This window comes from Scyliorhinus torazame, chromosome 2, assembly GCF_047496885.1.
Source record: "Scyliorhinus torazame isolate Kashiwa2021f chromosome 2, sScyTor2.1, whole genome shotgun sequence".
NCBI classification, from domain to species: Eukaryota; Metazoa; Chordata; class Chondrichthyes; order Carcharhiniformes; family Scyliorhinidae; genus Scyliorhinus; species Scyliorhinus torazame.
In genome coordinates, this window is record NC_092708.1 from 39,794,760 (window position 1) to 39,821,089 (window position 26,330).

Here is a 26,330-nt window from a genome sequence, read left to right on the forward strand (position 1 = left end):
GGTTTATGCTGCTGAAGGAGCTTTGGTGAGTTGCTGCAGTGCCTCTTGTCGATGGTGCATTGCTGTCACTGCAAATCTATAGTGGAGGAAATTAATGTTTACGGTAGTAGATATGGTCACGATCAAGCGACCTGCTTTGTCCTTGGTGATGTTGAGCTTCTTTGTGTTGTTGGCATAGCACGCATCTAGGCACGTGGAGAGTATTCCACTACACTCCTCCTGACTTGTGTCTTGTAGGTGGCTGGCAGGCTTTGGGGAGCCAGGAGTTGAGTTTTTCGCTGCAGAATTCCCAGCCTTTAATCTTCTGTTGTAGCCACAGTATTTAGATCGCACGAGTTCAGTCTCTGACCGGTGGTAACCCCCAGGATGTTGATAGTGGGCAGTTTAATCCCCTTATTCTCCAGTGCCTCTTTACACATCTAACCCTTTAGTTCATTGCCATTGAATGTCAAGAGATGATTGTGATTCTCTCTTGTTAAAGATAGACATTGCCTGGCACTTGTGGGGAGGCAAATGTTACTTGCCACTTAACTAGGCTAAACCTGAATGTTGTTCAGGCCTTTTGCATGTAATATTCAGGCCTTGATGCATATTCAGTATCTGAGGAGTTGTAAATTGTATTGAACACCGTACAGTCATCAGCAATCTTCTGTCCTAATGATTGGGAAGAAAGTCATTGAAACAGCTGGCTATTAATGAAACAGCTGAAGGTGATTGGGCCTAAGCCTGCCTTGAGTCGCTCCTCCAGCAATGTCCGGGTGAGCAATTAATGGCTGTTTAAGTTGTGAAATACATGTTGTGCATATCAACATTTTAAAGTTCTAATATTGAGCACAGCGCACATTAGAATTATTACTTTTTCATAGAATTTACAGTGCAGAAGGAGGCCATTCGGCCCATCGAGTCTGTACTGGCTCTTTGAAAGAGCACCCTACACAAGGTCCACACCTCTACCCTATCCCCATAACCCAGTGACCCCACCCAACGCTAAGGGCAATTTATCATGGCCAATCCACATAACCTGCACATCTTTGGACCGTGGGAGGAAACCAGAGCACCCGGAGGAAACCCACGCACACACTGGAAGGACGTGCAGACTCCGCACAGACAGTGACCCAAGCCGGGAATCGAACCTGGGACCCTGGAGCTGTGAAGCAATTGTGCTATCCACAATGCTACCGTGCTGCCCCTAGTCTGGTGATATCTGTCCTGCCCATAACTCACTTCAGCCATTATCACAGCGGTCTACATCCCACCCCGGGCAGAAGTGAAGAAGGCGCTGGATGAACTGTTCACCGTTATAAACAACAACAAAACAGAACACCCGGAGGCCTTGTTCATCGTGGCCGGGGACTTCAACAAGGCCAAACACGAGTGTACTGCCAAAATTCCGGCAGCGTATCTCCTGTCCCACCAGAGGCGACAACACTCTTGACCACTTCATCAACAAATGTGTGGACGACAGCGTGCCAAAGAAAGCAGTATGTACGTTTACCAACCAGAAACCATGGCTCAATCGTGAGATTGACTCCCTACTGAAGCTCAGGTCTGAGGTGTTCAAGTCAGGCGACCCTAACCTATACAAGAAATCCAGGTACGACCTTTGCAAAGCCAAACGGGATGCCAAGAGAGAATATCAGACCAAGTTAGAGTCACAGGCTAGTGTTACAGACTCAGCGGTTGTGGCAAGGCCTAAACAATATAACGGGCTAGAAAGTGAAGCCGAGCAGTATCTCCAGCAGCAGCGCACCCCACCCTGGTGAACTCGATGCATTCTTTGCTTGGTTCGAGCAGGAAACCATTGATCTGCTGTCGAGTGCCCCAGCAGCCCATAACATACCCATACGCACCGTCACAGCTTCCGAAGTCCGATCCACCTTCCTGAAAGGGAACCCTCGGAAGGCGACAGGTCTGGATGGGAACCCTGGTCGTGCACTCGGCCTGCGCGGACCAGCTGACAGATGTGTTTGCGGACGTTTTTAATCTGTCCCTACTCCGCTCCGAGGTCTCCATCTGCTTCAAGAAGACCATGATATTACCAGTGCCAAAGAAGAACCAGACAACGTGCCTCAATGGCCATCGTCCTGTGGCCCTGACATCCGTCGTAATGAAGTGCTTCGGTAGGTTGGTCCTGAAGCGCATCAACTCCATACTCCCAGAATGCCTTGATCCACTGCAATTCGCATACTGCCGCAACTGGTCCACAGCACATGCTTTCTCCCTGGCCCAACACTCATCCCTAAAGCATCTCGACAACAAGAACTCCTAATCAGACTCCTCTATTTATTGACTACAGCTCCGCCTTCAACACCATAATCCCAGCCAAGCTCATATCAAAGCTCCAAAACCTAGGACTTGGCTCTTCACTTTGCATCTGGATCCTCGACTTTCTGACCCACAGACCACAATCAGTAAGAATGAACAACAACACCTCCTCCAGAATAGTCCTCAATACAGGGGCCCCGCAAGGCTGCGTACTTAGCCCCCTACTATACTCCCTGTACACTCTCAACTGCGTGGCAAAATTTGCTCCAACTCCATCAACGAGGTTTACGACACTGCCATAGTGGGCCAGATCTCAAATAACGACGAGTCAGAATACAGAAGGGAGATCGAGAACCTAGTGGAGTGGTGCAGGGACAACAATTTATCCCTCAATGCCAGCAAAATTAAAGAGCTGGTCATTGACTTAAGGAAGCAAAGTATTGTGTACACCTTTTCTACATCAACGGAGCCGAGGTGGAGATGGTTGACGGCTTCAAATTCCGAGGGATGCACATCACAAAATCTGTCCTGGTCCACCTACGTCGACGCTACCACCAAGAAAGCACAACAGCGCCTATACTTCATAGAACATAGAACATTTCCTCAGGAAACTAAGGAAATTTAGCATGTCCACATTAACTCTTACCACGTTTACAGATGCACCATAGAAAGCATCCTATCTGGCTGCATCACAGCCAGGTATGGCAACTGCTCGGTCCAAGACCGCAAGAAACTTCACAAAGAGTCGTGAACACAGCCCAGTCCATCACACGAACCTGCTTCCCATCCATTGACTCCATCTACACCTCACACTGCCTGGGGAAACCGGGCAGCATAATCAAAGACCCCTCCCACCCGGCTTGGCTGGTTTAGCGCACTGGGCTAAATAGCTGGCTTGTAATGCAGAACAATGGCAGCAGCGCGCGTTCAATTCCCGTTCCAGCCTCCCCAAACAGGCGGAGAATGTGGTGACTAGAGGCTTTTCAGTGATTTTTTTTATTAGTATGACTACTACCACTACCACCAAGGGGGAGGTACAAAAGTCTGAGAACACGCAGAAACAGATTCAAAAGCAGCTTCCCTGCCGTTACCAGACTCAAACAATCCTCTTATGGATTGACCTGATTAATACTGCACTCCTGTATGCTGCGATCGGGATGGGTTGAAGCGAAAGTAACCTGAATCTGCTACTTTAGATGGAATACTACAGGAATTACTAGCTGGAAGTTCTGTACCCTGTATTATTGTGATTATGATTGACATTAAAATTGCTTTCCTAATTTTTAAGGGCAGCATGGTGAGGTGGTAAGCACTGCTGCCTCCTAGCCCTGAGGACCCGGGTTTGTTCCTGGCCCGTATGGAGTTTGCACATTCGCCCCATGTCTGCGTGGGTCTCACCCCCACAACCTAAAAGGATGTGTGGGGTAGGTGGATTGGCCATGCTAAATTGCCCCTTAATTTGAAAAAAAATAATCTTTTCGTGTCACAAGTAGGCTTACATTAACACTGACTGCAATAAAGTTACTGTGAAAATCCCCTAGTCACCACACTCCGGCGCCAAAAGAATTGGGGACTCGAGATTTTACCAAAAAAAAATTACTTTCTTAATTTTTAAAATTGGGAGGCAAGTCAAACTTTAAGAATCATTCAAAATTTTAAATTTAAGGCCGATAAAGCTATTTATGTAGTATTTCGTTTTCTTTGAATCTTCTGTCATTTAAAGTTTAAAAAATCATTGAGACATTCAGTTAAAATGTTAGCCAACATACTAACCAAGTTGGAGCGGTGGTGGTATGTGCTGGAAATTGTTCAGATCTGTACTTAGAATTAAGTTTTTTTTTTTTGAACTTACAAAATAGTTTCTGCTCAGACTATGACAATGACTGACTGTTCTGGAATTCTTTTTTTGAGGAACTATTCAAAAACTCTGATATTTTAATTTGGTTCTTTTGTACTTTCCTGACCCCTTCCCCCAAAATAAAAAGTACTGTAGACCTCTGCTTGACATGGAATTCTGTGTCCAATTCTGGGCACTATACATTTGGAAGGATGTGATGGTTTTGGAAAGGGTGCAGAAGAGATAGGTTCCAATGAGGGCCTAGAACAGTGATAGGCAACCAAGATTAATGAGTGAGCCGCATGAGTGGCCCTCCTTTATCTCAGTGGGCTGCAAGATTGAAATTGGGCATGTTCACACCTATGACCCTTGGACCCTTGAATAAGATTTAATACATCCTGAATATTTCATAAGCTTTAGAAAATGCTTATCATTAATGTATTAATAGAACAGCCAGTGGTAAAAATAAAATAAATATTTAAACTTGATTGGACGCAGAGGGATCACTTGGCTCTCACAGTCAATGTTGTGTGCAAACAGCATGCACCTCCATTCACATGCTCTTTCTTTGTGTGTAGCACTTCAGGTATGCTGGCAGGAAAAAAGCTACACGTGTGACAACTCATGTGAGCGTGTGTGTGTGGACAGCAATGAACAGAATCTTGATGGGCTGCATGTGGCCCCTCACCCCCGCCTGCAGGTTGCCCATCACCGGCCTATATGTGGACAGACTGGAAAACTTGAGTTTTCTTGAGAGTAGATTTGATAAAGGAGAAACCTGCCAATGGTTGGAAGGTTTAGTAAGCAGAATTGAGCTGATTTGGCCGAAGGCTCAGCGGTGACGTGAGGCAAACCTTTATGCAGCGAGTGGTTAGGATTTAGAATGTGGAAAAATAAAGTTGCCGATGCCATTGTCCCAGATGACCATAGGCTGCTTTTCCCTTTTGAGGTGGGACAGCTGACTGGTGGTGATTTAACTTGAGGATCACCACACCTCTGGCGAGGGGCAAGGTTGAGAAGGCAAGGCCTTCATGAATAACCTCAGTCGGTACGGGAATTAAACCCGTGCTTTTGGCCTCTCTCTGCGTCACAACCAGTTGTCTAGCCAACTGAGGTAAACCGTTTCTCCCTCCCCCCCACTTCCAATGTGGTGTCCAATAGGGCGGTGAATATAGCTTCAATGGTGGCCTTCAAAAGGGAATTGGATAAATACTTAGAACATAGAACATTACAGCGCAGTACAGGCCCTTCGGCCTCGATGTTGCGCCGACCTGTGAAACCACTCTAAAGCCCATCTACACTATTCCCTTATCGTCCATATGTCTATCCAATGACCATTTGAATACCATTGGTGTTGGCGAGTCCACCACTGTTGCAGGCAGGGCATTCCACACCCTTACTGCTCTGAATAAAGAACCTACCTCTGACATCTGTCCTATATCTATCTCCCCTCAATTTAAAGCTATGTCCCCTGGTGCTAGACATCACCATCCAAGGAAAAAGGCTCTCACTGTCCACCCTATCCAATCCTCTGATCATCTAGTGTGCCTCAATTAAGTCACCTCTTAACCTTCTTCTCTCTAATGAAAACAGCCTCAAGTCCCTCAGCCTTTCCTCATAAGATCTTCCCTCCATACCAGGCAACATTCTGGTAAATCTCCTCTGCACCCTTTCCAATGCTTCCACATCCTTCCTATAATGCGGCAACCGGAATTGCACGCAATACTCCAAATGCGGCCGCACCAGAGTTTTGTACAGCAGCAACATGACCTCATGGCTCCGAAACTCCATCCCTCTACCAATAAAAGCTAACACACCGTATGCCTTCTTAACAACCCTTTCAACCTGGGTGGCAACTTTCAGGGATCTATACATGGGAACCGAGATCTCTCTGCTCATCCACACTACCAAGAATCTTACCATTAGCCCAGTACTCAGTCTTCCTGTTATTCCTTCCAAAATGAATCACCTCACACTTTTCTGCATTAAACTCCATTTGCCACCTCTCAGCCCAGTGCTGCAGCTTATCTATGGCCCTCTGTAACTTGTAACATCCTTCCGCAATGTCCACAACTCCACCGACTTTAGTGTCATCTGCAAACAAATTTACTCACCCATCCTTCTACGCCCTTCTCCAGGTCATTTATAAAAATGACAAACAGCAGTGGCCCCAAAACATTTCCTTGTGGTACACCACTAGTAACTGGACTCCAGTCTGAACACTTCCCATCAACCATCACCCTTTGTCTTCTTCCAGCTAGCCAATTTCTGTTCCAAACTGCGAAATCTCCCTGAATCCCATGCTTCCGTATTTTCTGCAGTAGCCTACCATGGGGAACCTTATCAAACGCTTTACTGAAATCCATATACACCACATCAACTGCTTTACCCTCATCCACCTGTTTGGTCACCTTCTCAAATAACTCAAGGTTTGTGAGGCACGTCCTACCCTTCACGAACCGTGTTGGCTATTTCTAATCAAATGATTCCTTTCCAGATGATTATACACCCTATCTCTTATAAACCTTTCCAAGATTTTGCCCACAACAGAAGTAAGGCTCACTGGTCTATAGTTACTGGGGTTGTCTATACTCCCCTTCTTGAACAAGGGGACAACATTTGCTATCCTCCAGTCTTCTGCCACTATTCCTGTAGACAAAGATGACTTAAAGATCAAAGGCTCAGCAATCTCCTCCCTTGCTTCCCAGAGAATCCGAGGATAAATCCCATCCGGCCCAGGGGACTTAAATATTTTCACCCTTTCCAGAATTGCTAACACCTCCTCCTTATGAACCTCGAGCCCTTCTAGTCTACTAGCCTGAATCTCCGTATTCTCCTTGACAACATTGTCTTTTTCCTGTGTGAATACTGACGAAAAATATTCATTTTGAATCTCTCCTATCTCCTCTGACTCCAAGCACAACTTCCCACTACTGTCCTTGACTGGCCCTACTCTTACCTTAGTCATTCTCTTATTCCTGACATATCTATAGAAAACTTTAGGGTTATCCTTGATCCTACCTGCCAAAGACTTCTCATGTCCCCTCCTGGCTCTTCTTAGCTCTCTCTTTAGGTCCTTCCTAGCTAACCTGTAACTCTCGAGCGCCCTTACTGAACCTTCATGTCTCATCTTTACATAAGCCTCCTCCTTCCTCTTGACAAGTGTTTCGACTACCTTAGTAAACCACGGTTCCCTTGCTCGACCACTTCCTGCCTGCCTGACAGGTACATACTTATCAAGGACAATCAGTAGCTGTTCCTTGAACAACCTCCACATTTCCATTGTGCCCATCCCCTGCAGTTTTCCTCTCCATCTGATGCATCCTAAGTCTTGCCTCATCGCATCATAATTGCATTTCCCCCAGATATAACTCTTGCCCTGCGGTATATACCTATCCCTTTCCATTACTAAAGTAAACGTAATCGAATTGTGGTCACTATCACCAAAGTGCTCACCTACCTCCAAATCTAACACCTGTCCTGGTTCATTACCCAGTACCAAATCTAATACGGCCTCGCCTCTCGTTGGCCTATCTATATACTGTGTCAGGATCCCTCCTGCACACATTGGACAAAAACGGACCCATCTAAAGTACTCTAACTATAGCGTTTCCAGTCAATATTTGGAAAGTTAAAGTCCCCCATAACAACTACCCTGTTGCTTTCGCTCGTATCCAGAATCACCTTTGCAATCCTTTCCTCTACATCTCTGGAACTTTTCGGAGGCCTATAGAAAACCCTTAACAGGGTGACCTCTCCTTTCCTGTTTCTAACCTCAGCCCATACTGCCTCAACCGACGAGTCCTCATCAAACGTCCTTTCTGTCACCGTAATACTGTCCTTGACTAACAATGCCACCCCTCCGCCTCTTTTACCACCTTCCCTGAGCTTACTGAAATATCTAAACCCCGGCACCTGCAACAACCATTCCTGTCCCTGCACTATCCATGTCTCCGAAATGGCCACAACATCGAAGTCCCAGGTACCAACCCATGCCGCAAGTTCACCCACCTTATTCCGGATGCTCCTGGCATTGAAGAAGACACACTTAAAACCACTTTCCTGCCTGCTGGTACACTCCTGCAACTTTAAAACCTTACTCATGACCTCACTACTCTCAACCTCCTGTATACTGGAGCTACAATTCAGGTTCCCAAACCCCTGCTGAACTAGTTTAAACCCTCCCGAAGAGCATTAGCAAATTCCCCCCCCCCCAGGATATTGGTACCCCTCTGGTCCAGGTGTAGACCATCCCGTTTGTAGAGGTCCCACCGACCCCAGAATGAGCCCCAATTATCCAGAAATCTGAAACCCTCCCTCCTGCACCATTCCTGTAACCACGCGTTCAACTCCTCTCTTTCCCTATTCCTCGTCTTGCTATCACGTGGCATGGGTAACAACCCAGAGATAATAACTCTGTTTATCCTAGATCTAAGTTTCCACCCTAGCTCCCTGAATTCCTGCCTTACATCCCCATCCTTTTTCCTATCTATGTCGTTGGTACCTATGTGGACCACGACTTGGGGCTGCTCCTCCCCCTTAAGGATCCCAAAAACACTATCTGAGACATCACGCACCCTGGCACCTGGGAGGCAACACACCAACCGCGAGTCGCTGCCGTTCCCACAGAATCTCCTATCTATCCCCCTATGTATGGAGTCTCCAATGACTAATGCTCTACTCCTCTCCCCCCTTCCCTTCTGAGCAACAGGGACAGACTCTGTGCCAGAGACCTGCACCCCATGGCTTACCCCGGTAAGTCCCATCCTTCCCCCCCCCCCCCCCCCCCCAAAAACAGTATCCAAAGCGGTATACTTATTACTAAGGGGAACGACCACAGGGGATCCCTGTACAGACTGCTTCCTCCCAGCCGCTCTCACCGTCACCAATCTATCTTTATTCTTCGGAGTAACTACATCCCTTGTTTGGAGAATACGAGGCTTTGGGAAAGAGTGGTTGAGTCGGATGAACTGGATTGCTCTTGTAAAGAGCAGTACAGAATTGATGGGTCAAATGGTGGCCACTTGTGCTGTACAGATCTATGTTCATGTGTTTCTCACAAACTAATCACAACACTTCAAAATACAGAGGGGGGGGGAGAAACGGAGTTTCAACAGTGATTCTAACTTGCCATTTCTTTCAGTATATACTTTCCATTCCTTGCCAAAGTTTTTATGGCTGAGTGGTCCATGATATTTTTATCTGCAGAAATTGTCTTCATGTAAGACTTCCCAACTGTCTCCCTGTTTACTCCTGAACAATTTTATGCACATTGACAATATTGAGTTCACTTTTGCAGTATTGAGTTCACTTTTGCAGTAAGAATGTTAATTGTATTGTGATTAATATAACGTTTCAATAAATTAATTAACTATTCTGAATAACTTGGCATTTCCAATAGTATATTTGGTACTATATGTCACTCTACCTAATTGGTGTTGATTAATTGTAAAACAAAAAGCACAAATGTCATTGTGTAAGTGTGAAGCTATAGTTCAAACTTGCACAGTGGAAGTGTTTATAGTGTCTGATAAATGATCAGAAAGCGCACAGCCCTAAAGTCAATCTTTAGATTGTTTTCAGTGTAATCCCAAGAATATGTTAAATACTTTCACAGCTGAATAAAGTGGGAAATTCTGGATCTGTTCTCTGGTACACATTGGAAGAAGTTAAATTTGCAGCCCCAACTCCCCTTTCTTAATTCATGTTGAAAAATGTATTTTTCTGAAATATAACTCGTCTGATTTTTTTTTTTTTCTACACTCCGTCAAGTGACTGACTAGCAGTGTAAGCTGATTCCTTCTGTTTCCTGAACTGCATCATTTGGATGATTAGTTCCAAGTTAACTGGAACAAATAACGTGCCAGCATGTTTCTATTCTATAGCAACATAATATTGAACTACATTTGAAAGAAATATCCTGAGGAAATGAGGGGAGTGAGTTTAATTTTAAGAAAGAAAAGCTAATCTGTGCTGCTTCAATATCTTAATATTCACATCCACCATGTTGCCGCCGCCCCCCCCCCCCATTTATTGTTTAAGAAAAATATTGACCTAATGTAGCTGTACTTCTATAGTTTAAAAACTGATCAAAATGTTTGTTTTGTACACAGCCAGACTTGCCAATCAAGTGCTACATATCCATTGACAATCTAGCCTAAAATGGCAGCTAACAAGAACAAGAATCAGAGCTCGTTGGCACTGCACAAAGTGATTATGGTGGGCAGTGGAGGTGTAGGCAAGTCGGCACTAACATTGCAGTTCATGTATGACGAGGTAAGAGAATATCTTATTTTAGTTTATCCATATTTTTAAAAAGGAAATCTATCCAAATGGATTCAAAAAGAAGAGGTGTTGGGTGTCTTGAAAAATATTAAGGTGGATAAGTCCCCAGGGCCTGGCGGGATCTACCCCAGAATACTGAAGGAGGCAAGAGAGGAAATTGCTGAGGCCTTGACAGAAATCTTTGGATCTTCACTGTCTTCAGGTGATGTCCCGAATAGCCAATATTGTTCCTTTGTTTAAGAAGGGTAGCCAGGATAATCCAGGGAACGACAGGCCGGTGAGCCTTGCGTCAGAGGTAGGGAAATTACTGGAGAGAATTCTTCGAGACAGGATCTACTCCCATTTGGAAGCAAGTGGACGTATTAGTGAAAGGCAGCAAGGTTTTGTGAAGGGGAGGTCGTGTTTCACTAACTTGATGATAGAGTTTTTCGAGGAGGTCACAAAGATGATTGATGCAGGTAGGGTAGTGGATGTTGTCTATATGGACTTCTTTAAGGCCTTTGACAAGGTCCCTCATGGCAGACTGGTACAAAAGGTGAAGTCACACGGCATCAGAGGTGAGCTGGCAAGATGGATACAGAACTGGCTAGGTCATAGAAGGCAGAGAGTAGCAATGAAGGGTGCTTTTCTGATTGGAGGGCTGTGACTAGTGGTGTTCCTCAGGGATCAGTGCTGGGACCTTTGCTGTTCGTAGTATATATAAATGATTTGGAGGAAAACTTAACTGGTCTGATTAGTAAGTTTGCCGACGACACGAAGGCTGGTGGAATTGTGGATAGCGATGAGGACTGTCATAGTATACAGCAGGATTTAGATTGTTTGGAGACTTGGGCGGAGAGATGGCAGATGGAGTTTAATCTGGACAAATGTGAGGTAATGCATTTTGGAAGGTCTATTACAGGTAGGGAATATACAGTGAATGGTGGAACCCTCAAGAGTATTGACAGTCAGAGAGATCTAGGTGTACAGGTCCACAGGTTACTGAAAGGGGCAACACAGGTGGAGAAGGTAGTCAAGAAGGCATACGGCATACTTGCCTTCATTGGCCGGGGCATTGAGTATAAGAATTGGCAAGTCATGTTGCAGCTGTATAGAACCTTAGTTAGGCCACACTTGGAGTATAGTGTTCAATTCTGGTCGCCACACAACCAGAAGGATGTGGAGGCCTTTGAGGGTGCAGAAGAGTTTTACCAGGATGTTGCCTGGTATGGAGGGCATTAGCTATGATGAGAGGTTGAATAAACTCTGTTTGTTCTCACTAGAAAAACGGAGGTTGAGGGGTGACCTGATAGAGGTCTACAAAATTATGAGGGGCATAGACTGAATGGATAGTCAGAGACTTTTTCCCAGGGTAGAGGGCTCAGGTGCGAGGGGCAAGGTTTAGAGGATATGTACAAGACACATTTTTTTACACAAAGGGTGCCTGGAACTCGCTGCCGGAGGAGGTGGTGGAAGCAGTGACGATAGTGACGTTTAAGGGGCATCTTGACAAATACATGAATCGGTTAGGAATAGAGGGATACGGACCCCAGAAGTGTAGAAGATTTTAGTTTAGACTGGCAGCATGGTCGGCGCAGGCTTGGAGGGCCGAAGGGCCTGTTCCTGTGCTGTACTTTTCCTTGTTCTTTGTTCTATTTATTGGGGATGGAACTCCCTCCCTAACAGCATAGTGGGTGTACCTACATCTCCAAGACTGCAGCAGTTCAAGAAGGCGACTCACTACCACCTTCTGAAGGGCAACTTGGGATTGCCAATAGATCCTAACCAACCATGCCCACATCCCATAAATGAATTTTAGAGAAAATTCCACAAAGCTGAAATTATTATCAAAGCGGGCAGTCCAAAGTTAGCTGTAGTTTGATTAATAAGACGGTCTTATTCAAGGTTTGTAAATTCCCCCTGGTTTAGATTGAGGGGAGTATTCCTATTTGTGGTCTACAAGATTGAGGGGCATGGATAGAGTTGATTGCCAGGCACTCTTTCCCAGGGTGGAGGTGTCAGTCACCAGGGGGCATAGGTTTAAGGTCCGTGGAGCAAAGTTTAGAGAAGATGTGCGAGGCAGATTTTTGACAGGTGGTGAGTGCCTGCAACATGTTGACATGGGAGGTTTTCTCAGACAGCATCTTCCAAACCCATGGCCACTACCATCTAGAAGGACTAGAGCCTGGGAACCTGGGAACCCCACCACCTGGAGGTTCCCCTCCAAGTCACTCGCCCACCCCTGACATGGAAATATATTGCAGTTCCTTCACTGTCGCTGGGGCAAAATCCTGGAACCCCCCCTTAACAGCACAGTTGGTGTACCTACACCTCCAGGACTGCAGTGGTTCAAAAAGGCAGCTCACCACCAGCTTCTGAACCGCAAATAGGGATGGGCAATAAATGCTGGCCAACCAGTGATGCCCACATTCCATAAATGAATTAAAAAATATGTATAAGTTTTATAATGGGAGCTAGAAGCATAGTAGATTTGTGATTCTTTAGCGTTTTGAGTTTGGGTAGAAATCCTGCTTTATTTCAACAGAATAGTTAAACACTGGCATGAAAAAAAAATGAAAATGAAAATCGCTTATTGTCACAAGTAGGCTTCGAATTAAGTTTTCTGTGAAAAGCCCCTAGTTGCCACATTCCGGCCCCTGTCCGGGGAGGCTGGTACGGGAATTGAACCGCGCTGCTGGCCTGCCTTGGTCTCCTTTAAAAGCCAGCTATTTAGCCCTGTGCTAAACCAGCCCCTTGTATGTATTTGAAATGCTGCAGTAACTCAGTTGACTTGCTGTTGTACATGGATATAATTTAGACTGAAAAGTATTTTCCTGCATACCATCACCATACATCATGCCTTGAAGGCGAAGTCTGATCTGGTAAATTACATCCTGCCACAAACCTCTGGGAACACAGCAAGTTTAATATGTTTGAAATGCTGTTTGGATGTGTTGTTTCTTCAGTATACAAACTGATCATTGTTGTTTCCTTGAAGCCAGTAAAATGAAATGAAAATCGCTTATTGTCACAAGTAGGCTTCAAATGAAGTTACTGTGAAAAGCCCCTAGTCGCCACATTCCGGCGCCTGTTCGGGGAGGCTGTTATGGGAATTGAACCGTGCTGCTGGCCTGCCTTGGTCTGCTTTCAAAGCCAACGATTTAGCCCTGTGCTAAACAGCCCCTTTTGGAGCAGAACTACCTTTCCTTTTTAAGAGAAGTTATTCCCTTGAGTAACGTCTTGCCCTTGTCCTCTACATGATGGTTTTGAAACTGCCTGCAATGTTCCCCCTGCTGTTTCATTTGATGGTATCTGCTATTTACACAAATGCCTAAATGCCATCAGCTTCTGTCTTACATTTTGATTTATTTTGTAATATTTCTATTTGGATGTAAACACAGCCTGACCATTTTTCTTTATGTTTTCTGATCTGAATATAACATGTCTCGTACACAAGTGTTGTTCTTGCAGCAAAATCTATATTGGAAAGTGTGGTAACAACTTTATACATTAACCATTCTGATTGATGGCTTCTGAGAGGAATATTTGTTTTTGTGAATTTTCTGCTCATGGAGAGCACCGGAATTTGCACATGGAATAATTCACATTGGGCACCACCAAATGATCTGTAGCGGATAAATGTAGAATAAAGCTGGCTAGGCTTTGTTTCAACTTTAGAAGAGCTCCCTCTGCTGTACTAGCATAACAATTTTTATGGCTTGCCTGATCACTCGTTTGAAATAACGGAGACAATTTTGTACATGTCCACAAATTACTGGATTGAGACTGCCCAGTTTCATTCATATAGGATCCTTTGGGGATTGAGAACATATACTGACAATTCTTTGCATAAAATGTTGTGTGATGAATGATATTAGGATAGCATGGCAATGTGTACAATTGATAGTTTTTTTTGCAGATGTTACTCTGAGATCAACTCTGCAGTTGTCAATTTTAAAGTCTAGAATTTTTTGGGCTGCACGGTAGCACAGTGGTAAGCACTGTTGCATCACAGCACCAGGGTCCCAGGTTCCAATTCCCGTTTGGGTCACTATCTGTGTGGAGTCTGCACGTTCTCCCCGTGTCTGCATGGGTTTCCTCTGGGTGCTCCGGTTTATTCTCTCAAGTCCCGAAAGACGTGCTTGTTACGTGATTTGGACATTCTGAATTCTCCCTCCGTGTACCCAAACAGGCGCTGGAATGTGGCGACTAAGGGATTTTCACAGTAACCTAATTGCAGTGTTAATGTAAGCTATTTAGAATTTGGCAAAAGAAAAATGAAAGTGAGGAATGGCCAGTCGTTTCATCCTGCTGGTACCGTTTAATACTTCCACTATACTGATCATGTCTATAAATTCTTTACTATTCTACCCTCTTTTTCCTCCCCATCCAGCTTATTATTCAAAATGTTTGTCATTCTCAAAGTCCTACCTAACCTATTTAAATTTACTTTGCTTATCTTTAATCTTAATTTAACCTCCAGTATCACACTGGAATCTACTGTGCACCCACTATAAAGCCACTATATCCTTCCTTTGGTATTAAGAACTGAATATAGCACTGGTTTAGCATAGGGCTAAATTGCTGGCTTTGAAAGCAGACCAAGGCAGGCCAGCAGCACGGTTCAATTCCCGTACCAGCCTCCCCGAACAGGCGCCGGAATGTGGCGACTAGGGGTGTTTCACAGTAACTTCATTGAAGCCTACTTGTGACAATAAGCGATTTTCATTTCATTTTTCACTCAAAGGACTCTGACCAAGAGTTTATACTACTTCCCCTTTTCATCCCAGTGCCTGAGATAAAGGCCAATATTCCATTAACCTTTGCTAATATGGATTTTAATTTATTTGTGTTATGGATAAGGGATTATCTTGCCAAAATAAATAATGCAGGTACAAAATCAGCCTTTTTATTTGGTCACCCAAAAGAGTAATGTCAAACTCTTGTCATCCTTCTGGCATCTACTTTCCATAAACTCCAAATGCCTGATGCAACCTGCATCCTGTGTCCCTGGCTCCTCCTTGTCCATCATTCCTATGCTCGCCTGACCTCATTGACTCAGTCCCAAAACAAATAAAATTTTGAAAACCACCTCTTCAAATCCTGCAGACTCTCTGCTCTTTTGTGCACCCTCTAGTCCTCTTTAGCTGCCTCAAGAGTATAAGAAACAGCTCCATCAGCCTATTCCACCATTCAGTAAGACCATAGCTGATCTGATTGTGCCATTAACTCCACTTGCCTGCCTCCCAGGTTCGATTCCCGCTTGAGTCGCTGTCTGCGCGGAGTCTGCACGTTCTCCCCGTGTCTGTGTGGGTTTCCTCAGTGCTCTGGTTTCCTCCCACATGTCCCGAAAAGACATGCTTGTTAGGTGAATTGGACATTCTGAATTCTCCCTCGGTGTGCCTGAACTGCTGATGACCCTCAACTCCTTTGTGGATCAGAAAATCTAATGATGCAGCCTCCACTGCTCTCTTGTGAGTTCAAAACACTAGTGACCCTTGGAGAAAAAAATTCCTTCTCATCTCTGTTGATACCCCCTTATTTATAAATGAAGCGGCCTCTCTGCATCTACCCTGTCAAGCCGCCCTTGAATCTTCTGTCTCAATAAGATCTTCTATCTTTCTTCTAAATTCAGTAAATATAGGTCCAACTTACTCAACTTTACTTGGAAGACAACCCCCTCATGGCAAGAGTCAGCCTAGTGATTGCTCTTTCTACCTCGGTGACCAAAACTGCACACCGTGCTCTACATGCAGTCTTACTAATGCCCCAGGACTTCACTACTTTTTATACTCTATCCACCTTGAAATAAAAGCCAACATTCCATTTTTGTTCCGAATTAGTTATTGTACCTGCATGATGACTTTGTGTGATGAATGAAACAGGAGAACCATATCCCTGTGTACCTAGTATTCTCCATCCATTTAAATAATCTGCTTTTCTATTCTTCCTGCCAAAGTGGAAAACCTCATGTTCCCACATTATACACTATTTAACACAAGTTTGCCAACTTAACTTTTATCCCTTGACATTCTACCTTTTTTATTGGAAGAGCCTTCTAGCTACCTCATCTTGTACTGCTTTGTAACTCCAAACCAAATTGGATCTGCCTCTTAGCAGCTTCCTCGCCATTATTAACCTTGTGGAAAATACAGCTTCAAAGCTATTATCTGGTTTTCCCTGCTGTCCTGCAAAGCATTGGCACTTAACTCCTGTGGAAGGCTTTGAGACTATTTCCTACATGAATGGTGCTATATAAATCCAAGATGTTGAATAAAGCTTTATTTTTTAATGGTTAAATTAAGGCAGTGATTAGTTCAGGTATACAGTCTAGGAAATTTGTTGGATTGATTTTTTTTTTTCTCTCTTTCCCCCCCCCCCCCCCCCCCCCCCCCCCCCCAAATAAATATACAGCAGTCTGATCTATTGGAGGAAAATGGAAAATATAACAAACTTGGTGCTGCTGTGTGAAACTATCCACTGCAGTGAGGTGCTGAAAGGTACCCACAAAGTGATATTCGAGCAGCAATATACCTCCTTTACTAAAAAATAATAAAAATAATATTAAACTGGAGAAGGGTAAAATTTCTCCAATGCCTCCGATTTATTATGTCTGTGCTCTTTTAATCTTTCCTTGCAGTTTGTTGAAGACTACGAGCCTACTAAAGCCGACAGTTATAGGAAAAAAGTTGTTCTGGATGGTGAGGAGGTCCAGATAGACATCTTGGATACTGCTGGACAGGAAGACTATGCAGCTATTCGGGACAATTATTTCCGCAGTGGGGAGGGTTTTCTCTGTGTCTTTTCAATAACTGAGCAGGAATCATTTACAGCCACTGTAGAATTTAGGTAAGTGGTTGGTGACTGACTTGTATTTGCTGTCGGCCACACTTTCATGCCATTTTGAAGTATTTCTAGCCATGGAGTTCTGAATTGCACACGTCAAATGTTGTATGTTAACATATTGCACAAGGGAGCAACATGAAACTACTGGTTCCTTGCTTTCTGAGGGTTGTGGCAACGAAAATATACCTGTCCCCTGAGATGAATTAAAATTGAAGGAGAGTCGACCTATGCCAGTCTTTTGAATCTTCTAATCGAAACGACCAAAGGCCCGATCATATCTAACCCATTTTTATAGATCACGTACCACCTTCTCACCACATCCCTCAATCACTTGTTTCTCCAGGAACTTAGTCTCCCACTATTGAAACCCTTCCTAATGAATAACATTTTTTTTTTGTTTGACGTGTTGAATCCCGATGCCACATGTAGTCTTTGGCAGGTGCTTCTCTGAAATCTACATGTAGAACGTGTTGGCCCTACCTGAAGGACCCTGTTCCCCTTCATAATCACAGTTCAGATGGCATAGGGTGTTCCAAGTGTGCACAGTGGCAAGAGTTTACCCAGCTCAAACCAAGTAATCTACCAATACAGAATATTACTAAACTTGCTTTAGGAAGAAATAAGAGTTGTTGTAGTTTTCTGATGCAGAATTTTCAAAGGGAGATGAAGTGTTAGCGTTTTATATTATGCTCCAGCTTTGCAAATTTCACCCTTTTTGCGATGATATGGAAATATGTTTCAGGCTGAAAGGATAATAAATGGAGAATCTAAGGGTGGCATGTGGCGCAGTGGATAGCACTGGGACTGCGGCGCTGAGGACCCGGGTTCGAATCCCGGTCCTGGGTCACTGTCCGTGTGGAGTTTGCACATTCTCCCCATGCCTGTGGGTTTCACCCCCACAAACTAAAGATGTGCAGGTTAGGTGGATTGGCCACGCTAAATTCCCCCTTAATTGGGAAAAAATAATAATTGGGTACTCTAAATTTAAAAAAAAAAAAAATGGACAATCCTTGACGCCCAATGTACAGGAATCGGCAATGTGTTGTGCAGGGAACAAACCTGCACTGCAGTGCACAATCTATGTTCTCTTTAAGATGCGCAGCTCTGTTGAAGGGACCACGCAGTACAACAAGTGGGCCACAAGCAGCAAACAGAGGGGTTGGAGGGAACATTGGCTTGTGACACCATGCTACCAACTTCATCCAGGCCTGTTTCCTCCGCCGATTTCTGTAACACCACCACCCCCTCTCTGAGGATTACAGCACCTTTAGCATGGCCTGCCCTAATCTCTCTATTTGGGTGTTGGCATGATTTGGAAGGATATATAATTTATCAAGATATTGAAAATTACTGAAACAAGTCAAATGCTTTCCAGTGTGAAACCTTTGTAAAGCAACTTACATACTACTTGTTATGGGAGTACTTCTCAGAGTCTGATTCATTGTGGGTTTTTTTTGGAAGGTCTTTTCCGATGCTAGAACACTCTGGTTGACTAAAGATAGGAGATTAAAGTGAAATAAAGAAAGATTTATGATGAATGTCAGGGGTTCAGTATTCAGTAGTGAACCTTGCTGCATGCAAGAACTACAGGGAGCCTGATAAACAAAATAAGATTGGGAGCAGATTAGTGGATAACCTAAAAGGAATCCTAAAAGTATTAATAGCAAAAATCAATAGTAAATGGGAGTTGATGGAATGGTGGGGCTGATTTGGAATGAGTAGATTTTTGTAGAGGCAAAGGACATTGCTGTTGTACTAAATTAGTCCTTTTGCATCTGCCTTCCCTAAAGGTGATGGTGATGCTTTAGATGCCACAACAGGAGGAGATGGTAGACAAATTGGATCAGATAAAAAGAGGAGCAACTGAAAAGTTCCGCGGTACTCGAGTAGACCGGACCGGGAAGCTAGAAGAATGGGCAGGGTAGCGACTGACTCAGTTTAATACAGAGAAGTGTGAAATGATGCTGTTTGACAGGCAATGGTGAATTTGCCGTGAAACAAACCTTGTAGTGGCAGGGGGTCCCCAAACGCGGGGGTCCCAAGATAAAGGACATTGAATGAACACGAGCACGTGTGGTATCTAGTGAACCGGGATGATTGCGAAAAGAGTATTAAGTCACTCTAATTTGCATCTACTCTGTAAAAAGACACTTATTTTCCTGTGTAATGCAGGCATGATTAAGCCCATATCTGTGCTATGCTAACCAGTTGCTGAATGGGCTATGTGTTGCCTGGTGGTGGTGGTGAGATGGGCAGGACAGTTTGATTTGATGAAATTAGTCTCTATGCAGGAAAGTGCAGTTTATATTATGGAACATTGGGCACGGATAAGACATTCTATGCTGTTGCTTCCGGTTTTATGGAATAGCCTAAGAATGCTAAACTTTATTAAAAGTAAGTATAAAGAGTTACAGATGAATAACATTTAGGAATATCCCATATTCCAGGATTATAGCATTGAGATAGAGGATCAGTGGAGCTCCTGCTCCTAGTTTCTATTTCACCTTGTGATGACGGTGCTCTGTTGCACTTCTGCTGTTAAATGTTATGATATATCAATTAGAATGAGTGGGGGAAAACAGAGATGGTATTCCAGGTCACTGGACTGCAACAGTGATGATGCATGAAATGGATTATGAAGGCTGAACAAATGGTTGATGTTTTATTTATTGGTCTGTACTGGGGCTTTTAGCCTCTGTTACAGTTCTTCACTTAATTTAAGGAAGCACAATATCAACTGAGTGTTTTGGAGTGAATGAGTAGGAGCAGCCCCAAAACAGGGGTGAAGTGAGTGACCGCTGAATATGACCTGCAGATAAATTGAATTTGGGGAAAATCTGTAGAAATAACCAGTGTTTTATATCTTCTACCACCCAGTAGTAGAAATGTAATTTAGCATACATACCTGCATTTAAAATATTAATTTGCAAAGTCACAGTAATATCCATTGAGCAAATGCTTTCAATGTCCAAATAAATGCTGTCAGTTCCACTGTTGGGGTACGGCGCCCCTGTGTCATTGAGGCACAGCCGTAGGGCGCAATGATGGCCAATTGCCCACCATTCTACGTAAGTGCCAAGTTTGAATGGGTTTACTGAAGCAGATCAGGGAGACTTCTGGCTGCCATTAAACAGACTTTGTGCATTCTGAAACGGAAACCATGTTTCGAACATGAATTGGCTTAGTGAGGGTGATATTTTATCCGGCCAACCGACTCTCGAGTTTTCGCTAAACTTATTACAGGGGTCCTTCTGGATACCGTTTTGTAATGTTTTAGAATTCTTTAAGCATAATGTTGCACCTTTCAGAAACTGGTCAACAGACAGCAGTTCCTAATCCTCTCTCTAGGTGTTTCTTCTTTCCTGACTGCAAATAGAAAAATGCACAGCATAAGTTGTCCATTCACTTGCATTAAAATGCAATGTTCTGGAACTCTTATTCAATTGACATTGTTTAGCAGTTCTTAGTATAATGGCTTTGCTTATATTTTCACCTAAAGTTATGTTTTTATGATGTGGTTTTGGCATATATTCTGTCCAGGGTGGTGCATAGTTTTTTTTGGGGGGGTGGGAATATGGGTATTCCAAGCCATAAAGTAGCACATTGGAAGTCATGGGAAAATCATAAACTGAGAGAAGAGCTTGAATTCTTAATATGTGCTTACGATGTGCTGGCCTTGGAAAGGGTCCAAAGGAGGTTCACAAGAATGATCCCTGGAATGAAGACCTTGTCATATGAGGAGCGGTTGAGGACTCTGGGTCTATACTCATGGAGTTTAGAAGGATGAGCGTGGGATATTATTGAAACTTACAGGACACTGCGAGGATGAAGTGGACGTGGAGAAGATGTTTCCCCTCGCAGCAAAAATTAGAACCAGAGGGCACCATCTCGGACTGAAGGGACGATCCTTTAAAACAGATGAGGGGTTCCAGTGGTCTAATTCTGTTCCTATATCTTATGGTCTCCTGGTCTAAAGGAGTTCTTTTTCTTGGCTGGAGTGGTCAAAAATGGAGCTGTGAACAAAACCCCACTAACTCTGTCATTTAAGTGTATTTGGCTCTCCCTATTCCTTCTGCCAGTGCCACAGTTCCAAAGAGTATAGAAAGACTGGGAATTCATATGCATAGAACGTTTGAAGGTGGCAGGACACATTTAGAGACTAATTAGCAACACATATGGGATCCTGAGCTTCACAAAAGAGGCAATGAGTATAAAAACAGTGAAGTTATGCAGCTCTGGTTCGGCTACAACTAGAGTTGTGTGTCCAGTTCCAGTCATAGCAATAAGGAAGGATATGAGGTGCCTTGAGAGGAGAATGGCTTTAGGGATGAGGGAATTTGGTTAAATGGTTAGGTTGGGGAAGCTGGGGTAGTTCTCCTGCAGCGAAGGGGTTTGAGGAAAGATTTGATAGATGTGTAGAAGATTATGGTAGGTTTAGGTAAAGCAAACAGTAAACCTATTCATATTAGCTGATGGCACAAGGACTAAGGACATCGATTTTAAGATTTTTAGGCAAGAGGTGCAGGGGAAATGTGAGGATGACATTTCTTTTAAGCATTTGGTGTATTTAAGGGCACTACCGCTCACCAGGATGGTGGAAGTGGAGATGAGGAATGATTTTTTAAAAACATTGATGGCGATAAACTATGAGGATAGAGCAGGGGAATGAGTCTGACTGAATTACTCTACAGAGTGATGGCATGGATTTGATGGGCTAAATCAGTGTTTTTCAAACTTTTTTGCGCGGGACCCATTTTTACCAACCGGCCGACCATCACAACCCAAACTTCACCACCCACCATTTTCACTTACCTTTGATGTGACAGGTGAGCCTGCTTGGTCCTCACGGTCTCACTTGCTTTGTCATTCAGTGTTACATTACTGCTAAGTACTTCAGTTAACGACTTATGTTCTCACTGTATCTGTTGAAAAAAATCAAGAGGTTTTCCTCTAATTCGCCATGCCTAGTCTTCAAATGCCTTTCAAGTTTTGAGGGTTTTAAACTTTCATTTGCCAGTGCTTCCCTGCATATAACACACATGGACTTTGCATCCTGATTTGCACTGGCAGAATTAATAAAGCAATACGTAAAATCATCTTCATACGCTTTGTTCCTGATTTCAGCTCCTTAATTCTCTCCAGATTTAGTTGCGAGATCCTGGCCCTGTCTTCTGTTTTACAAAACGACCCATTTTGAATTCTGCAGTCCTGTTGCTTGCTTGCTGCTAACAAAATTGACGGATCTCTCTTCAGCCCAGGGCACGTGACATCAATGTACGGGGTACTTGACCTTCTATCTGCCGACACACAAGGCAGAAGACTCCATCTATTTTTTTTCTTAAAGCTGATGTCCGGAGGAGGCAGTCTGCCCTGCTGGGCTCCGAGCCTGCGCACTGCTGAGGTGGCACGCATGCACGGGCCGGCTGGCATTCTGAAAACCGATTGCAGCCGGCCATCTTTAAAAGACGGTAGCGGCCGCTGGCCGCTATTTCTCGCGATTGTGCAAGCTGCGACGCCCTGAGACCCTGCCGGCGACCCCGAGTTTGAAAATGACTGGGCTAAATGACCAACTTCGCTTCCCTTATGACTGGTCTGGATGGGACCCCTCCTGCAACAGTAGTGGACTCGGCGCAACATCGAGTCATCATTGTCAAATCGAAGAGCTACTTTTTTAGCCTGCCTTGAATATCTCCGTGAATTTGATGAGCTTCTCCAACGAGCCTTTGAAAAATTTATCAATGTTGTGGCTCAGGGAAGACCAATATTTTGATCCACAATACCTATGATAACTTCATCACTAAATGGCAGAGCTGCTTGGAAACCAATTCACCAAGTAAAAGATGCCAAATACTATTCCATAAAAGATAAGTGACCGATGGTAAAGTTGTAGAGCGATTTCTGTTTTGTCCAGTTACAATCCCACACTTCTGAGTGCCTAGTGACAACTGTTTCGGAAATCATTGCAAAATTTGTCGCGGGCAGAGCTTTGTTAATGCCACAGATATGGCAGGAATATATTCGGGTCTACAAGTAAGACTGAACAATTCAAGCCCCTGTGCATTATTCATCCCATCTTCTAGTCACGCCTTGAATTTAATCTGCGATGCTGCAGCTGAATCCTGTGTGGGAGCTGTACATTTTTTGGACTTCAAACATGTATGCTTTTTTCCTGTTCCCACACATCGGTTGAATATGTTGCGATCACGCTTGGACCAGGCAAATGGAAAACATTTGGTCAAGGTGGTTCACTCTAGCAGGTGTTGTTTTGGCTTTGAAAATTAACTTTGCTGATATAAAGGAAATCTTATTAACATTACCTCATCAAATTCAGAAAAAATGTGTGAAAGCCAAAGCAAAATCCTTAATAAGGAAGTTTGAAAAGTACGACATTCAGTTTTAACTGTTTTGTGGAACCGTGTACTTCAAAGAATTAATGCTGCCGGCAAATTGCTTCAAAGTGTTAATTCAACTTTATTTAATACTGCTTATGGAAGCTCGAAATGACTATCGCTTGGTGGAAGCAGAGGCACTAATATTAACCAAAAATCCCTCCGATAAGCATACAAGACACAGCAGGTTTATTCGCGAAACCAGAGACAATGAAATCACTTTGAAAGGGACAGAGAAGATCATCATTGAGATTGCATTGGCAATGTCATTTGTGACCCAATAATGGTGCCCATGTGCAGAGTAGGAATTAATCGCTAAGAAAACTGATTTATTTTGCATGCTTTTTGGCATATGTTTGGATGAGAGTGCTAAAAGCCACTGCAGTAAGAAATTAAGTGAATTCTGCAAAGAGGACCCAGGCACCAGTCGTGTTGAAGAAGTAAAACCATTCATTCATTTCATCGATAATGATGAGTTCTGAGTTTTGAGATCACCAGATGATTTGTACAGACTTGTACATGATGGGTGTGCAGGCAATTTTTCCAAATGTGGAAACCATTCTGAAAATAGTTTTAACAATACCTGTCACAAATACTTCTGGTGAACGTTCTTTTCCTGTATTAAAAAGTTAATTATTTGATAAGTACAATGAGTTCCGCGATATTGACGTTTGAAAGTACCATTGTTGGGTGGGGTGGTGTGATGCTGATTTTGGGGGGGTGTGAGTGTGACGTCGATTTTTTTTTTGGGGGGGGTTAGGGAGTGTGGAGTTGAATTTGGGGGGAGGGGTTGTGACATTGATTTGGGGGGGAGGGGGTGTATTTTTTCTCTCAAACCGTGTCAAAGAAGACATGGTCATGGGACAAGGTGTCCCATCTCTGCCTTGAACACACTAAATAACAACTCTGCAGAAGTTGTTAGCAATGTCTGTCGTTTTGGATCCACAGGTGACTCGACACAGTCTGTCTCTGGATGCAGTACTCACTCACTCTATCTTAGTGAAAAGGCCGAGAAGCAATCTGGATGCAGGACTTAACACGTGCATAGGGAAAGCAACTACTTGGCCAACACTCAAATTTGCTAACGTCAAGCTGGCTCTCTTTGAGTCTTGTATTCTCAGCACTTTGCTGTATGGTAGTGAACAAAGAAAAGTATAGCACAGGAACAGGCCCTTCGGCCCTCCAACCCTGTGCCGACCATGCTGCCCGTTTAAACTAAAATCTTCCTGGGTCTGTATCCCTCTATTCCCATCCTATTCATGTATTTGTCAAGATGCCCCTTAAATGTCACTATCGTCTCTGCTTCCACCACCTCCTCCAGGCACCCACTACCCTCTGTGTATAAAAAAGAAAAGAAAACTTGCCTCGTACATCTCCTCTAAACCTTGCCCCTCGCACCTTAAACCTATGCCCTCTGGTAATTGACCCCTCTACCCTGGGAAAAAGCCTCTGACTGTCCACTCTGTCTATGCCCCTCAGAATTTTGTAGACTTCTATCAGGTCGCCCCTCAACCTCCATCGTCCCAGTAAGAACAAACCGAGTTTATTCAACTGCTTATCATAGCTAATGCCTTCCATACCAGGCAACATCCATGTAAATCTCTTCTGCACCCTTTCTAAAGCCTCCACATCCTTCTGGTAGTGTGGCGACCAGAATTGAACACTATACTCCCAAGTGTGGCCTAACTAAGGTTCTATACAGCTGCAACATGACTTGCCAATTCTTATACTCAATGCCCCGGCCAATGAAGGCAAGCATGCCGTATGCCTTCTTGACTACCTTCGCCACCTGTGTTGCCCTTTCAGTGACCTGTGGACCTGTACACCTAGATCTCTCTGACTGTCAATACTCTTTGAGGGTTCCACCATTCACTGTATATTCCCTACCTGCATTAGACCTTCCAAAATGCATTACCTCATTTGTCTGGATTAAACTCCATCTGCCATCTCTCCGCCCAAGTCTCCAAACAATCTAAATCCTGCTGTATCCTCTTGACAGTCCTCATCGCTATCCGCAATTCCACCAACCCTTGTGTCGTCTGCAAACTTACTAATCAGACCAGTTACATTTTCCTCCAAATCATTTATATATATACTACGAACAGCAAAGGTCCCAGCACTGATCCCTGCGGAACATCACAGCCCTCCATTCAGAAAAGCGCCCTTCCATTGCTACTCTCTGCCTTCTATGACCTAGCCAGTTCTGTATTCATCTTGCCAGCTCGCCCCTGATCCTGTGTGACTTCACCTTTTGTACCAGTCTGCCATGACCTTGTCAAAGGCCTTACTGAAATCCATATAGACAACATCCACTGCACTACCTGCATCAATCATCTTTGTGACCTCTTTGAAAAACTCTTATCAAGTTAGTGAGACACGACCTCCCCTTCACAAAACCATGCTGCCTCTCGCTAATACGTCCATTTGTTTCCAAATGGGAGTAGATCCTGTCTCGAAGAATTCTGTCCAGTAATTTCCCTACCACTGACGTAAGGCTCACCGGCCTGTAGTTCCCTGGATTATCCTTGCTACCCTTCTTAAACAAAGGAACAACATTGGCTATTCTCCAGTCCTCCTGGACATCACCTGAAGACGGTGAGGATCCAAAGAGTTCTGTCAAGGCCTCAGCAATTTCCTCTCTAGCCTCCTTCAGTATTCTGGGGTAGATCCCATCAGGCCCTGGGGACTTATCAACATGAAACGTGGATAACTTTTACAACTATCAGGAA

The 26,330-nt window shown here is 44.0% G+C and overlaps 1 protein-coding gene across 1 annotated transcript in view; it reads left to right on the forward strand.

Annotated features, from left to right (window-relative positions):
* The window catches only part of ralba (v-ral simian leukemia viral oncogene homolog Ba (ras related)), a 73,537-nt gene that overhangs the window by 31,934 nt on the left and 15,273 nt on the right, over window positions 1–26,330 (forward strand). Inside the window, exons 2-3 of the mRNA XM_072470198.1 lie at window positions 10,216–10,378; window positions 17,007–17,215. Coding sequence (XP_072326299.1) covers window positions 10,265–10,378; window positions 17,007–17,215 — 323 coding nt within the window. The 5' untranslated portion in view covers window positions 10,216–10,264. The remainder of the gene's footprint in view (window positions 1–10,215; window positions 10,379–17,006; window positions 17,216–26,330) is intronic.